The 17186-nt window shown below is 36.7% G+C and overlaps 1 protein-coding gene across 1 annotated transcript; it reads right to left on the bottom strand.

The window, feature by feature from the left end:
* Positions 1–3935: 3935 nt before the first annotated feature.
* LOC127849119 (uncharacterized) lies at positions 3936–11147 on the bottom strand. Its single transcript, XM_052381840.1, has 2 exons — positions 10629–11147; positions 3936–4046 (listed from the first exon to the last, which is right to left on the bottom strand). The coding sequence occupies exons 1-2, from the start codon at positions 11145–11147 to the stop codon at positions 3936–3938; spliced, it is 630 nt and encodes a 209-aa protein (XP_052237800.1).
* Positions 11148–17186: the final 6039 nt, after the last annotated feature.

The raw sequence follows: 17186 nt of genomic DNA, 5'->3' as shown, positions 1-17186 counted from the left end.
ATTTGTCCCTCTATTTACATTGTTTTTTATCATGATAGAGTTTTTTTTCTCTAACCCGTGATATTAAAGAAAAGATGAAACTGATCAAACAGCAAAGCTCAGTCTTGTATGGTATGAAATTACTGAGGGTGTATATCTCATACACCATCACTCACTTACTAAGGCTCGATTGGTCATTGTTGGCTCGGGTACTACTTACATGTACCCTGGGTAGTATACTTACATGTACCCCGGGTACGGAATATATACTTAAACGTACCCGGTGATATTAGACTGTACCTGAGTTGTATATCCTCCCAAAATCCGATACGCTACTGATTACCGTTAAACGATATTGTTTACCTTAAACAAACTTCTATTTTAAAATTTCTGCATCATGTTGCTTTTTATCCCCACACTTTTTGAAAAGCGTGGGGATTTTGATCATATTGTGGGTATCTCCGCCGTCCGTCCGTCCTGGCCTGGCCACTATCTCCTCCTACACTATATGCACTAGAACCTTGAAACTTACACACATGGTAGCTATGAGCATATGTGCGACCCTGCACTATTTGGAATTTTGATCTGACCCCTGGGTCAAAAGTTATGTGGTTGGGCCCGGGCCGGGTCAGAGATTTTACTCATTTTTTAGGTTATTTTACTATAATTTCTTCATTTCTACACTGATTGTCTTCAAATTGATACCAAACCTCTCTTATGACAATACGGTAAATCTCAACTATGCATGGCCCCATTACCAACCCTGGGGGCCCCGCCCACATAGGCCACTCCCACTAAAAATTGCAGTTTTACTATAATTTCTTAATTTCTACACTGATTCACTTCAAATTGATACTGAACCTTTCTTATGACAAAACTATCAACCTCAGATATGCATGGGCCCCATTACCAACCCTGGGGAACCCCACCCACATAGGCCACGCCCACCCAAAAATGCCTTTTACTATAATTTCTTCATTTCTACAACGATTCACTTCAAATTGATACGGAACCTCGGCCCCATTATCAACCCTGGAGCGCCCCGCCCACATAGGCCACACCCACCAAAAATTGCCTTTTACTATAATTTCTTCATTTCTACACCGATTTACTTCAAATTGATACTGAACCTCTCTTATGACAATACGATCAATCTCAACTATGTATGGCCCCATTACCAACCCTGGGGCAACCCGCGCACATAGGCCACGCCCATCCAAAATTGCCTTTTACTACAATTTCTTCAATTCTACACCAGTTCACTTCTAATTGATAATGAACTTCTCTTATGACAATACGGTCAATCTCAACTATGCATGGCCCCATTACCAACCCTGGGATGCCCCTGGGTCAAACATGCGGCGTGGGGATACGCGTTGGCCTCTGCAGCACCATTTCTAGTTGAGTATGCATGTCTATAATATAAAGGCTGTTTAAAGGAAAATTGACCTAAATGTGAACATAATTAATTTTTACAAATTAGCCGACAACAACTGATTTAGCATTAAAATTCTCAGTTACGTTTTAGTATATTTATCGTACCCAGGGTACATGTAAGTATACTTAAGAGTACCTGAGGTGCATGTAAGTACATGTAGTACCTGTGCCAACAATGACCAATGGAGCCTTACTAACTGTATAATGATTATATCTCACCAACTACCTTAACCTTGTGTTTATTAACCTGAAATTTATGTAAAATCTGGCTTTTTTACTTTAATTTTTCATTCAATTGATTATGCAATTTTTGACTTATCTCGTGGGAAATTATTTGAATCTTTGGATTTTAATGTATTTTAATGTTGTGTTTGTCACGCATAATTCAGTGTTTTCCAAAAAAATTGAGTAGCCAGTTATATGGGCAGCAACTATGCGGTAAAACAAAAGCATTTGTGACATTTAACTTGATGTATTTGGGAAAAGTAGCCGGCATGTAAAAGAAGTCGTTTTAATGCAGGTATTACATTGTAAATATTTATTTATTATTTCGAAGATAACAGTCATTGCAACGTGTTTAGTGAATATTACATCGATAGGCTGGCATGAAAAGTAGCTCCTTTTGAAGCACAAACTGCATCCAAGAATATATCATGGCTGACCCGGTTTGATGAGGCCTGTTTTTGATAATAATTTATTACTATTTTTACTTCCGTGTTCATAATCTTTACGGGCGCCATGCTGGAAATAGTCCGTTTCCCACAATGCATTTACAGCGTTGACACACTGGGTCTATACCGGGAAAAACCACGCGCCAGTTTTGGCGCCTGACGTCATCCCGCCGAAATTTTCATTTGGCAATTCATATGTAAACGTCATTGTATTCGCAAAAAGGCGGTAAACTTTAAAAGCCAGACATTGAGGGCAAAGCGCGAAAGTAAAATGTCTCGGATATTGGGAAAAAAACGCGCGTGTTAGTCAGTTAAATAGTTACTTAGTTAGTTACTTATTTTGTTTAAAGTTCATAAATTTATATTGAAAAGTGTAAGGCAATAATAACTTAAACGGACTAATGCACAATGTGACCAACGGACTGTCGGATTACTAACGGTAAGAAAACATGCAGTTTATTGTCAATATTGATTTATTGGCTTTGCGTAATGCCCCTTTTCGCACTGTTTTCAGAAACTTGTGTTTACAATCACACTCGCATATGGAAATATCATGAATATAAGTGACATGAACGCCTGTGAATGTCTTTGCTGCAACTAGTTTAGTGGAGTGTAACATATATTATGCGCATGCGCTTCGATTGTTTTATTACATGCGGTATTGGCAGCCATTTAAAGAAATGTGAAAACAACACATTAATCTTACTTGTTCTCGTTCTAATTAATATAATTTTTCAACAGCTTGGTCGAGTATCGAGGTAAATATATTTAAATGCGTTTGCATATAAACTGAATAACGTATGAAACGTGTAGATGATGCTTTTCTGCATTTATTAACGACTGCAATTGTTTGTGAAATACCATTGTTTTTTACTGTTATAAAATTGTGTATTTCTAATATTTGGGTATAATACGTGTGTCTGGATATATTAAATATATTATATGGTTGTTTTATATTGTGCATATACAATGAATAACTTATGAGGGCTTAGTGTGATTCAGAATACAGTTTGGATCCTGATGAGACGCCATGGTTTGTGGCGTCTCATAAAGTGCAAATATTTCAAGGGAGATGACTGTTATAAGTTTCTGATCAGCACAAATTACACAATTAACTCCCTTTCTTTACGGGCTCCATGAAAATGCTATGTCCACGTATAAAACTGTTTTACAGTGTGAAGACCCTACATAAAAATGCGGATTTTTTTCTTACGTGGTATCTTGCGACACACATTTTCAAGTCTATTTCATTACATTTGGCATATATATTAATAAAAATGGCATCGTATGAACATGTCGTCATAGTATATAAGCAACATTGAAGCCTAATATACATTCATCTATTACAGTGATTCATTTTGAAATCTACATCAATGAGTCTCTGGGACTCGCATATTTTTAAACAATGGGTCCAAACTGAAAACAATGGGTCCCAGATTGTGTCTTTGTAAATTCGTAACAAATAATCTACTTAACATGATACATTATAGCATGGGTCTCTTTTGTGCAATTTTACAGCTAAAAACAGAAATATGTTTATAGCAAGTAAAATCTTTGTTTTACTTTTTATAAAAAACAGTGAAACATACAACATCTTAAACAGAGAACGTTTAACATCTTTAACAATTTGGACTGACTAGACTTTTAATAAATTGGATGACTAGTGTTTATAATTTTTTTTGTCAAAATTAGCCCTTTCAAACAGTGTGACAAAATACAATTTTTCCTTTGGTCAAAAGGTTTACAACTTCAATACAGATTTAGTGTAACAACACTCATACTGTATTTTAGGTGAATAGCCTTCTCGCCTTGTTTTTTCTCCAAACAGGGAGAGCTTTTTCCACAAGTTCATTCCGGGCACAACTTCACTCTCATGAGTTTATCTTGTTTCCCAACAGTTAACCTGTTCCTGAATTTGGTCGAGACCTTATTCTGTATAGAAAAAAACCCTCTCACATCCTGCAGTATAAACAGTAGATGTCTGTGTTGGTATATGTACTTACATTCTACGTAAAATATGACGGAATACTGTACGATCTGTATCACTATTATGTATGTACCGTATACAAATAAAAGATGCTATTGATTTCAGAACTTGCAAATTTTAATTGTCACTTAAGAAAAACCAACACTGCTCAATTAATCCAGAAACGTATAATAACATCGCTTTACTAAATAAATAATAACTGTCTGCGCTCACAACAGACGAACGCAAACTGTGTTTTCCGCAATTTATTCTTCATATTTAAACCACATGGTTTACATCGAGGCTGCGTTATCGATAAATATCTACACAGCGAGTTACAATTGTTCAGGATCAATTTCAAAAAGCTTTTTCTGTCGCATTTTCTCTGTTTACTATCCGGGACAGCCAATTAATCGTCCACTAACTTTTAATAAAACGCCATAACTGATTGGATAATTGATATATTATAACCAATCAAAATACGCGTACTACATTCCCAATGTAGTAATGTGACTTCCGTTCTACTTTTCAAAACGGTGTTGACATGTGTTTTGCTTATATCCACGAATCGTATTCGATATCATGTACAACTTTGACAATGTTGAAAATTAGAGTTTTTAAACAATGCGTCCCGAGAACGCACATGTTTGAGAATGATGCGTCCCCAGAAAAAACGTGCGTCTGGCACGCGGGACGCACATCAAAATGAATCACTGCTATTATTATTTGGGCACAAATAATTTTACCGTATGAAGACCCTACATAAAAATGCTGATTTTGTTCTTACTTGGTACCTGGCGACACACATTTTCAAGTCTATTTCATTAAATTTGGCATAGATATATATAAAAATGGCATCGTATGAACCAGTAGTCATAGTATAAGCAACATGGAAGCCTAATATGCATTCATCTATTATCATTTGGGCACAAATAATAATACCGTGTCAAGATCCTACATAAAAATGCTGATTTTTTTCTTATTTGGTACCTGGCGACACACATTTTCAAGTCTGTTTCATTAAATTTGGCATAGATATTTATAAAATTGGCATCGTATGAACCAGTAGTCAAAGTATAAGCAACATTGAAGCCTAATATGCATTCATCTATGATTATTTGGGCACAAACAATTTTACTTTGTGAAAGCCCTACATAAAAATGCTGATTTTTTTCTTACTTGGTATTCTGGCAACACACATTTTCAAGTCTGTTTCATTAAATTTGGCATCTATATTAATAAAAATGGCATTGTATGAACATGTCGTCATAGAAGCATAATACGCATTCATCTATTATAATTTGGGCTCATACAATTTTACCGTGTTAGCACCATATATCAAGTTGCAGATTTTTTTAATATTCGCCACATACCCACAGGCATTTTCATTAATATCTCAGAAAAAAAGACATATAAATTAATACACATGGCATCTAAAGAACATTTTATCATAGTTAAACATGGTTCCCAGCCAACCTGGAAATCAGGGAAAACTGGAAAAAGACTCTTTTTTTCCAGTCAGGGAAAAGTCTGGGAATTTGGAAAGTTTGTGAAATCAGGGAAAAATCAGGGAATTTTGTTTGGTCAGACTTTCCCGACTTGTGTCGAGAAGTCCATACAATTTAAACAGCAAATCATTTCCTCTGCATATCTATCGTGACTTTGTAGTATACGTGTAGCTTAGTTATGTCTGCAACTGCTATTTATTCAGGGTGTCTAAAACAAGAAATAGGTCAAAATCATGATCCTGGAAGTTTTATTTTCCATCAGGGAAAAATCAGGGAATTTTGTTCATACAAAAAGCTGGGATTCCTGTTAAAGCAATATAGAGGCATGAAATGCATTTTTCTGTTATATGTCCACAAATAATTCCACTTAGTGATGACCCAGCTTGAATATGAGGATTTGTTGAATTATTATTGCTAACCGACATACATTTTTAGTAGTACATCAGGATTCAATACCTATACCTTAGTGAAAATGGCATCGGAAGAACATTTGTTCATTGTACTAGATAGAATGATACATTATATCTATCCATCTTATACTTTATTGCAGTTTCAGTAATATTTGGTCTATAAATGATTTCAACATGATATAATTATTAATCATTGCTAGGAAATGTTTACATTTGTATATATGAAACAAAAATTAAAAAAGACGTTTTTTTCCCCCATTTATGTATATATATATATCTATGTATACATCTTTTGTTGCAAACAGTTATGCAACATGTGTCAGAAAACACCCAGGACAAATATATGGACGGAATGATTTTTTCACTTATGTGGGTGTATGTTGGCTCCACTTCACACGATACAGTCATTGTAGTTTAATTGAAAAACGCATCTTACAATGTGAGATGAGTACTGGGTTCAAGCCCCAGCAGTGGCCTATCATGTGTGATATACAGAGCCCATTATGATTAAATATACACAGTTATCTATTTAAACAATTCAATTAAATATAAGGAATAATGTTAAAGGGGAATTGCTGCTTAACCATTTTTGGGATTGTATTGTAATTTTTTGCCAAATTTGACATTCAATAACAGGGTTTATATACATCCCAAGCATAACTGTTTCTAAATAAAATAAAAAAAACAAGTCGAAGTGTGCAGAATATCAAAAATTTGAAACTTTCTGATGTCTAAAAGTCATTAAATGCCACTTAAAGTTTACATTTTTTTGTACAAAATGACCCATTTTGTGTTGTTCATTATTGGTTAATGTTTTACGCTGTCAGGTCCAAAAGCGCACATTCTGTAGCTTGTTTGGACCATAATCTATAATGCGGCCATGTTTCAGCAGATTCGGCCCAGTGGTTCTGATTTTATACGCCGTGCCTAGCTTTTAATGAGTATTACTCACTGACTTATGCATATGAGCTCGGCTGTTTTCGGAGAATACCTGAGGTATTCTCATAGCCAGCTCATCGTATCGTGTCATGTCTTTTCGCCTTCTGGCGTCCGCCATGCTAAAACCTTAACATTGACCCATTGTACCCACAATTTTCGTACCCACATTTTTTTTCGTAACCAAAGTTTTCGTACCCACATTTGTTTAGTACCAAAAATTTGTGTTCCCGCATTTTCTTACCCAATATTTTCGAACCCACATTTTTTTAGTTCCCACTCATTCCATCCCGCGAAACCCTTAAGGTGTCGCAACTCTAGTAATATGGAATATAATTTTATGGAAATTAAAGAGAGGTATTTAAAAAAGAAGACTATAAATAGTGACTGTTCTTGAACACTGTATTTTTTCTTAAAATTAAGTGTTCAAATTAAAATATTATTGTAAAATTAGATAAAGGGAGATATTAATAATTGAAAAGCTAAAATATTTACTATGAAATTGAATTAAATATATTTAAAAATATAAATAATTAATATAAACAGAATAATAATAATAAAAATAAATAAATAAATAAAGGGAGATGTAGTGTTTCATCTACAGAATACACTAGTTAGCACCATTAAAGGAACTCCATTTAAGGAACAAACACCATTGAAGGTTATACTGGTTTTATTTACATCCGTACTCGTCAAGCATACAAAACAGTCTGTCTCTGAACATGCTATCAAAGAGGCATTCATGCCGTAGGCGTGTCCTGCAAGTAGGCGTGGCCAGTGCAAGCTATACCACAATCCCTCCTTTTTTTTCAAACCAAATAATGCATGATCAACAAATACATACTCTAAACATAAACCCATACGTTCACAAACAATTCATGATAACAAATTACACCATGCATTTATGAAACAATCTAAACTAAATTTAATCAAAACAAAAACATCACAAATGAAAACATTTTATCAATGAAAATAAAATAGCACGCCGCTTGTACTAGCAATGTTCTCACACAATTCCCTTTTATCGTTAACTTGAAAGTAATGAGCGACCACACTGGCTGTTAATCAATTTCCGTTTATAAGCCATTTTACACTCGGAGCATGATACACATGTCAGTTTAATAGAAATTTACTAGCATCCGCGGGATAAGCGCCACGTGTGTTGTCTCGAATGAACACCAGTAAATTACATGCCTATTTAGCGGTGCATTTACACCAGTTTGAAATCATTAAATTTCTCGGGCATTTTCCGAACCCTTATCGGTCTGTCTTTACCCGCAGATGATACATTAATTTGACAATGTTCACTTTTAGAATTGTTTACATTTGAGTCTGTCTGAGGATTTTGTTCATTCATTTTTTTCATATGCGTTACATTTCGCCGATACTCGGTACCATCATCGGCACGTACAACCACGCTATTCCCGTTCTTATCTATAACCGTGTACTTATCGGAACTGAACGGAGTGTCGAGTTTATTGTTTCTATTTTGCTTCAAAAGAACCTTGTCGCCTGGTACAATTTCGCTCTCTTTTGCATTTCGTTTCGCGTCGGAGTATACTTTCCCTTTCCCCTTTTTCTCGGAATCACGATCACGTATTTCGCTATCTTCCCGCCTATACGTATTAATTTCAGGAACACATGTTCTTATCTTACGACCGAACAGCATCTCAGCAGGTGACATACCCGTTACTGAATGGGGTGTGCTTCGATACATTATCAGGTAATCATCGAGGTCTAATCGCCAATTACGATTTTGACTTTGAGATATGCGTAATCGCTTTAGTATTGAACGGTTCTGACGTTCAACCTCCCCATTTGCTTGCGGCCACAAGGGAGTATTTCGCCTGTGTTCGATTCCTTGAGACTGCAAATAATTTTCGAAATGCTCGCAAACAAAACTACTAGCATTGTCTGTACGTAGAGATAATGGCAAGCCATGCGTCAAAAACCATTTCCTTAATATTGACAGTAGTTTTTCGCTAGTTATTACTTTGGTGACCTCAAGCTCTACATACCTACTGTAATAGTCGACACAAACAAAAATGTAATCACCCGATGGTAACGGACCTAATACGTCCGCGGCTAAATCTTGCCATGGGGCACTTGGTAGCTCGGTTCTCGTCATCGGTTCGGGATTTGTTGACTGGCTTACCAACTGACAGCCATAACACATTTTACAGTAATTTTCAATTTCCTTATCAATACCCGGCCACCAAACTTTGGTCCTCAAGTTGCTTTTCATCAACACGATTCCCGGATGACCTATGTGACCTAAGTCTAATACGCGTTTGCGTAATTCACGCGGGACAACGATTCGCGTACCCCTAAGTACTAAGTAACCAATTACACACAGTTCATCTTTGATATGTATGAACTGATTTTGCTCGTGTTTATCCCACGTCCCGTTCGTCACGCTTTCGCGTAATCTGCTTATCTCATCATCACGAAATGATACCTCTTCTATTTCTCGAGTGGTCATAGCACTGGGTGTTGCTTCGCGCGCAACAAATTTAATGTATTCGTGGTCATCTACACTATCTATTGTCCTAGAACTGTGCTTGAGCGGAAGTCGCGACAGTGCGTCTGCAATATTGTCTCGACCGTTCACATGTTTAACCGTAAATCGGTACGGTTGCAGCCTAAGAACCCATCGCTCAAGTCTAGCGCACGGTTTTGACCTTGGTCCGTAAATGTATTCAAGTGGCTTGTGGTCAGTAAGAAGCTCGAACTCGATACCATAAAGCCATGGATGAAAACGCTCTAATGCCCACACTACGCTTAAACCCTCTTTTTCAGTTTGTGAGTATCTCCTCTCAACATCAGTTAAGCTTCTACTGGCATAACTTATTACGCGGTTTTCCCCATTTTGAACCTGCACGAGCACAGCACCTAGTCCTACTGGACTCGCATCGACTATGACCTTTGTCGGCGCGGTTTTATCGTAATACCCCAATGTTTCGGCACATGCTAGCCTTCTTTTTAATTCTTTGAACGCGTCCTGTTGAGACCGACCCCATTTAAACACCGTTTTCTTTCTTAACAGATCATTTAACGCCGCGGAAATCGTAGACAAATTCGGTATGAATCTTGCGCAAAAATTCACTAAACCGAGGAAACTCCGAACCTCGCTCGCGTTTCGCGGCTCAGGCGCGTTTACTACAGCATCGACCTTGACCTGCGTTGCCCCTATCCCTCTCTCAGACAGCTCATGACCCATAAACACTAACTTATTCATGTAAAATTGACATTTTTCCTTGTTAAGTGTAAAACCTTTGTCTCTCAATACACATAGCACATTATTTAAACATTTATCATGTTGTTCTTTCGTTGCAGTATGGACAATAATGTCATCGGCAATGCTGTTAACACCCTCACAGCCTTGCAATGTTTGTTGCAAAATCATCTGGTACATCTCTGGAGCACATGTTATTCCAAACATTAAACGTTTATACCTGAAAAGTCCACTGTGTGTTGTAAACGTCGTGATTTCTCGTGATTCTGGGGACAGTTCAATTTGATGATACGCGTTTTTAATGTCCAGTTTGCTGAAATACTTGCTGTTATTCATTTCCTGCAACACTTCGTCCACTGTTGGTATTGGATACCTAGTCCTTTGTATGGCTCTGTTTGCCTGCCTCATGTCAACGCAAAGTCGAATGTCGCCATCATTCTTTGGTATTATGACGACAGGTGACACCCACTTCGACGGTCCACTTACGGGTTCAATGACATCTGAGTCGAGTAATTCTTTGATTTTAGCTTCCAACTTTTCTCGTAACTGATATGGCACGCGTCTGGTCGGTTGCACTACAGGTGTTACAGCCTGGTCAATGGGCACTTCAAGTTGATAACCTTTCAGTTTTCCAAGTCCCGTAAATAATTCGTTGTAATTATTAACAACATCCGATATTCCCGGGGTTTCCATTTGACGCACTATTTTAAGTACGCCAAGTCGCATAGCTGTATCACAGCTTAATAAGGACTGTCCAGATCCCTCAATGACAACAAATTCTGCGTCATCTACCGCTACACCCTTGTAAACAATCGTTGACCAAAATACACCAGCAGTCTTCAGTGGTTCCTTAGATCCATAGGCATACAGTTCTGTTTTCCTTGGCTCGTCCCTGCATTTTATGTCATTTCGTTTCAAGAACTCCCACGTTTTCCTATCCACAATGTTGCAGCTTGAACCGGAATCAATGATCGCCTTTATTTGTACACCACCAATTTCGACCATTATCGATGTTGCTGTCGGGTACTTATTTTGTACAGTAAACGTGAACTGTCTGTCATCAGTTGTGTCCACAACTTGACGCACAGTAGGCGGTTTCTTTTTCGACTTTTCACCCGATCGGCATTTAATCGCAAAATGTCCTATCTTGCCACACTTATTGCAGTGCTTTCCACGCGCTGGACACGTGCTGTCTTTTGCAATGTGACCACGTTTCCCACATTTAAAACATTGAACGTCATTTTGAATACAATTTTTCCGTGCAAACGTACCATTTGTTGTTCGGCTTGTTGTTGTGTTTACCGACTGTGGGCTTTGCTCAATGCATTTTGCCTGATGTTCAGCATTTTCTAAAGTTCTCGCAATGGAACGCAATTCTGTCAGGGTTAAATCCCGTCCTTTTTGCAGAAGTTTCCGTCTTAATTCACTTGAAATGCACTTCTCAATCACCTGATCTCTAATTTGCTCATCTGTGTTCTCAAATGCACACGTCTCTGCTTTCTGTCGCAACCGTGTGATATATTGATCTACGGATTCTGTCGGCGACTGATCTAACTTCCGGAACATATGTCTTTCGTAAGGAACATTCGATTGTGGCGCGAAATGCTTGCTTAGCGCATCGACGGCTCTAGCATAAACGTTTGCTCCCTCTCCTTCCGGCAAAGTATAGAATACATCCTGCACTTCCATGCCAGCCATGTGAAGCAACAATGCATGTTTACGGTCATTGTCTTTAATTCCTTTCCCGACAACATACAGTTCAAACGCTCGAAACCAACGTTTCCACTTTGCCGCTAATCCCGACGGTTCACCATGCACATCGAATCGGGGCAAATAGTCGTTTTCTTTTTCCATCATTTAAGACAATGTAATTGAACGTTTAATATCCTCGTCGCCAATTGTAGTGTTTCATCTACAGAATACACTAGTTAGCACCATTAAAGGAACTCCATTTAAGGAACAAACACCATTGAAGGTTATACTGGTTTTATTTACATCCGTACTCGTCAAGCATACAAAACAGTCTGTCTCTGAACATGCTATCAAAGAGGCATTCATGCCGTAGGCGTGTCCTGCAAGTAGGCGTGGCCAGTGCAAGCTATACCACAGGAGATAGTTCCAAAACTACGGTCGAAAGAGTTTTGGTTCATGTTCACTGCACTTCTCCTAGTTGCCATCTGTTTATACTTCTAGTTTCAAGTAAATCTCTTCAGTAGATTTAGAGTTTTGCTCTGGACAAAAATGTACTTTGAAATTAAATAAAGGGAGATAATTAAAAAACTATGGTAGATATAGTTATTGTTCTTCGTCACTGCAATTCACCTACTTGCCATCTGTTTATATTTCAAATTTCAAGTAAATACCTTCAATATATTTAGAGTTATGCTCCGGACAAAAATTTACTTTGAAATAAAATAAAAGGAGATTATTAAAAAAAATAAGCTGGAGAGAGTTATGGCTCTTAGTCACTGCAATTCTCCTACTTGTCATCTGTTTATATTTCAAGTTTTAAGTAAATCCCCTCAGTAGATTTAGAGTTATGCTCCGGAAAAAAAAATTACTTTGAAATTAAACAAAGGGAGATAATGCAAAGTTTAAGACAGAAAGAGTTATGGTTTTTAGTCACTGCAATTCTACTACTTGCCATCTGTTTATATTTGAAGTTTCAAGTAAATCCCTTCAGTAGATTTAGAGTTATGCTCCGGACAAAAATTTACTTTGAAATTAAATATAGGGAGATAATTAAAAAACTAAGGTATTTAGAGTTATGGTTCTTGGTTACTGCACTTCTCCTAGTTGCCATCTTTTTATATTTTAAGTTTCAAGTAACTTCCTTCAGTAGATTTAGAGTTATGCTCCGGACAATGTTCCGGACGGAAGGACGGAATGACAGACCGACGGACAGACGGACGGGACCAATTACTAAAACCCCTCCGAATTTTTTTCGGCGGGGATAACACAAATCAAACCTTATGAATGCCCCTCGAAGAATAAATGATATATGGTGCTGACACAAAATATTAGACTCATTCTTTTCACCTAGTGACATAGAGCTTGGCCAGGCATGACTGGCTTATAGCTTGACCAGGCATGGCTGGCTTCTAGATTTACCAGGCATGATTGGCTTATAGATTGACCAGGCATGATTGGCTTATAGCTTGACCAGGCATGGCTGGCTTATAGCTTGACCAGGCATGGATGGCTTATAGCTTGACCAGGTATGACTGGCTGATGCCTCCTGCAAATGATCTACACAATATTGTTATTGCAGCAAAGCTTGATGAAAACCCTGTTATGGGTATAAGCGATCTGGACAGGAAACAAAACAACATAAAATGAGCCGTGCTCTGTGAACAAAGGGGTTTAATGCCTGTGAGTAAATTGTCGTTCCAGATTAGCCTGTGCAGTTGGCACAGGCTAATCATTGGCGACTCTTTCCACTTTTATGATTGTATAATGTTAGAAGAAAGTTTCTTCCCAAGTAACATCCAGGTAAGAATTATATCTCCTGTATCCAAATCATCAACTGCAGATCCTAGAGATCCTTTGTCATACAGGGGGAATTCCACTAGCTCCGACAACGTACAAAATTTATTGTAGCATTTTGAATAATCGTATTACAAAATGGTGTTCTAGTGAAATAACTATTAGGGATGAGCAAAATGGTTTTGTGAAAGGAAAAAGCACTATTGATCATGTCCAAGCATTGACAAACATTATTGAAACTAGAAAACTTAAAAAAATATCAACATTTGCAGCTTTTATAGATTTCCGTAAAGCGTACGAAATGATCAATAGAACTCTGCTGTTTGAAAAGTTAAAGCATGAGGGACTCCAGGGCCACTTGCTTCAAGCTTTACTGTCTATATACAGGGACGTTAAGTGTTGTGTGAGGGTAATTGGCTTTGATACCGAGTGGTTTGACGTCAAGTGTGGCTTGAAGCAGGGGTGTCCGTTGTCTCCCATGCTCTTCAATCTCTACATAGTGATTTGGTTTCCATGTTAAATACACTAGAAGTTGGTATTGACCTAGGTGATGAAAGAGTATGCATTTTATTATTTGCAGATGATGTTGTTCTACTTGCAGATAATGCTAACGACCTCCAAATTTTATTAGATTGTTTATCTTCAGGGTATTTACATAATATGATGAATATCAATTGTGAAACATAAAAAAATGTTCATTTTTGACCCAAGAGTTTTATGAAAACTGATTTTAATTTTAACACTGATCGTCAACCTTTGGAAATTGTACATTGTTTTAGATATCTTGGCGTTGTTCTAAACGAATTTTTAGATTACCATGAAATAGCAAAACATGTGGCAATGTCTGCTTCTAGCATTAGGTTTAATTATTTCGGTAAGTAAAGCATTTGGAGGTTTCCAATATCCCACGTTCACCAAGCTTTTTTATTCTATGGTTTGGCCTGTTATCAGCTATAATGCACCAATATGGGGCGATAAACCTTACTCATGTATTAATGCTGTCCAGAATCGGTATCATTGAGGTGTCGGTAAATACACCCCTAATGCGACAGTTCTTGGAGAAATGGGTTGGAAACCACCAATTGCAAAGCAATGGGGAGCTGTTATTAGACAACATTTTAGAAATGTAAATATGAATGATTCATGAAAAAATAAGAAAATGTACCTGTGGTCTAAATCAAGAAATGTTAAAAATAGCTATTTAAGAATAAAGTCATGTCTGATAGATGTAAACATGTCTGATTTAGTTGATATACCTATTAACAATATTAGATATATTGTAAATGATTTAGAATCTAGGATTTTTGAAAAAGAAAGTGTCAAATGGAGAAGTACAGTCAATAATAATACTGGAACTAGAGGTGTTGGTCATAATGAATTGAGACTGTATAGATCATTTAAAACAGACTTTAGAACAGAAGCATATGTTAAAGACAACATACCATTTTTGTAAAAAAGTGCATTAGCCAAGTTTCGATGCGGTGTTGCACCGCTTAGATTAGAAACTGGTCGATATGAAAATATTGAATTGGGTAATCGAACATGTTTCCACTGTAAAAACTTAGTGGAGGATGAGATACATGTATTTTTCCATTGTCCTTTATATGTGAATATCAGGAAAAGTCTACTGGACAGTTTAATTGAAACTCCAAAATGTCACAACATGTCAGATACTGAGAAACTTAAATACATATTTACAAATGAGAGGTTGCTTTATATATCAGCCAAATCCTGCTTTAGTATTCTAAAAGAAAGAAGGAATATAAGAAATATATAAAAAATATTCAATATGAATTGTATATAATTAAGTTTTATGCTGTACATTTGTAAAATAGTTTATAGACTAGTCTAGGTTTTAAAAACAAATGATATTTTAATGTATGAACAATATTGACAAGAGTAAATAAACCACATAGTCTTAGCTACAATAACTTATTTTAATAGAAGTAAGTTTTAACGATGTGGAATTCGTTTGTTAGTCAATAATAATTAATGTATATAAGTATGTAATTATAAAGTCTCTTATAAATCATATTATGATTGGTCGCATACATGTAATTTTGCTTTTATATGCCTTTTACGTGTAAATGTATTGCGAATAAGACTCTAACAAAACATTGAATTGAATTGAATTGAATCCAGGTAGGGTGGAAATTGTCGTCCCTGATTAGCCTGATTACCCGACTGCGCATGCTAATCTGGGACGACACTTTACGCAAATGCATAACCCCCCCCCCTATTTCACAGAGCACGGCCTTATGATTCCGACGTTTTTACCTTAAAGTATAACATTAACCTTAATCAGGCGTGACTGACTTAAGTTGTCTACACTTCCTCTAAATTACCTGAACATGTTAGCACAATTTCTTGATTATCCTTTCGAGTGTTTATAAGTAATCGAGCGGACGGGAATATGGCGGCGTACATCTTTGACCTTGAAGTACAACCTTTAGCAATACAACCTATTTCTGTTTTAGTATTTGAGGAAAGCTGCAGCTGACTAATACCTTCTGCGTATCGTTTGACAGACCTGAACATGTAATACACGCGTAATAAAGGTTTGATATATGGTACACTAGATATGGGTCAGTAATACTAATGGGTGCTCAAACCGTTGACCTTGAAGTAATACATTGAACTTGATCCGGTATGAAAAATGCCTTCTGCAAGTTGACTCAATGCCCTCAACATTTGATTCAAGTTGTATGAAAATACGCTAAAGGGTGTGGTGGATATTGACAAAAAAACACAAAAAAAAAATTAAGGCCGTATCTGAAAAAATCCTCTTCTTCCAATTCGCAGCGAGTTATTACAAATTTGAGGTAATAACTCAACCAAGAACACAATTTTCGGTTAAAAAGAATTTTTTGTTCCACGTTTTTACATTGTAAATAAATACATTTACGAAATTCAAGTGTGTCTTACAACATATGTTGTACGGCTTGCACGAGAAGAAAATAGTAATTAGTTTAATTGAAAAGTATATTCAATCATTTACATGTTGCTATCGGGCCTGGCGTTCTTCATAAAATAACGATTTACATTTAAACTGTGAGGTCAATACGTTGCACATTATCACATGAATTATTTAACATTAAGCACGAACACTTCTTTGTGTGCGAATAATATATGTTTCGCATTGTTCATCTGCGTCCGTAACCATTCGTTTGATCGTTACATTATTATGGGGGCGAATCGTTGATGAACGAAATAAAAAACAACTACCAAAACTTAAATGTTAAACAATTACTAGGTTGTTCTTATTATGATGCTGAGGATGATGACAAATATAACGGCGATACTGATAGTATTGTGATAATGATAAGGATGATTATGAAGCTGATTATGCCCATAGTGAGCTTGAGATTGGTTCTGTAGTTCTTGCTCTTGCCGCGTTGTCGGATTATTATCAGGATGGCGATGATAATGTTGGTGCTGTGTTTGATATAATTGCGTATGGTATAATGGTTGTTGTTGTTTTGCTGCTGCTGCTTTTGATACTGTTAATGCTTTTTTATATTCGGTACTACAAAATATAAAATAAAACAAATGAATCAG

This window comes from Dreissena polymorpha, chromosome 10 (genome assembly GCF_020536995.1).
Source record: "Dreissena polymorpha isolate Duluth1 chromosome 10, UMN_Dpol_1.0, whole genome shotgun sequence".
NCBI lineage: Eukaryota > Metazoa > Mollusca > Bivalvia > Myida > Dreissenidae > Dreissena > Dreissena polymorpha.
The sequence above is the reverse complement of the archived record's forward strand: the minus strand, read 5'-3'. Positions and strand labels throughout refer to the sequence as shown.

What these genes read in the sequence shown, in the direction of transcription:
- LOC127849119 (XM_052381840.1), bottom strand. Translation starts at nt 11,147, where the DNA reads ATGGTCGAAATTGGTGGTGTACAAATAAAGGCGATCATTGATTCCGGT. An exon ending in ACTCAGATGTCATTGAACCC is followed by an intron (nt 4,047 to 10,628) that starts GTAAGTGGACCG and finishes TTTATACTGCAG; the next exon opens with GATGTGAGAGGGTTTTTTTC.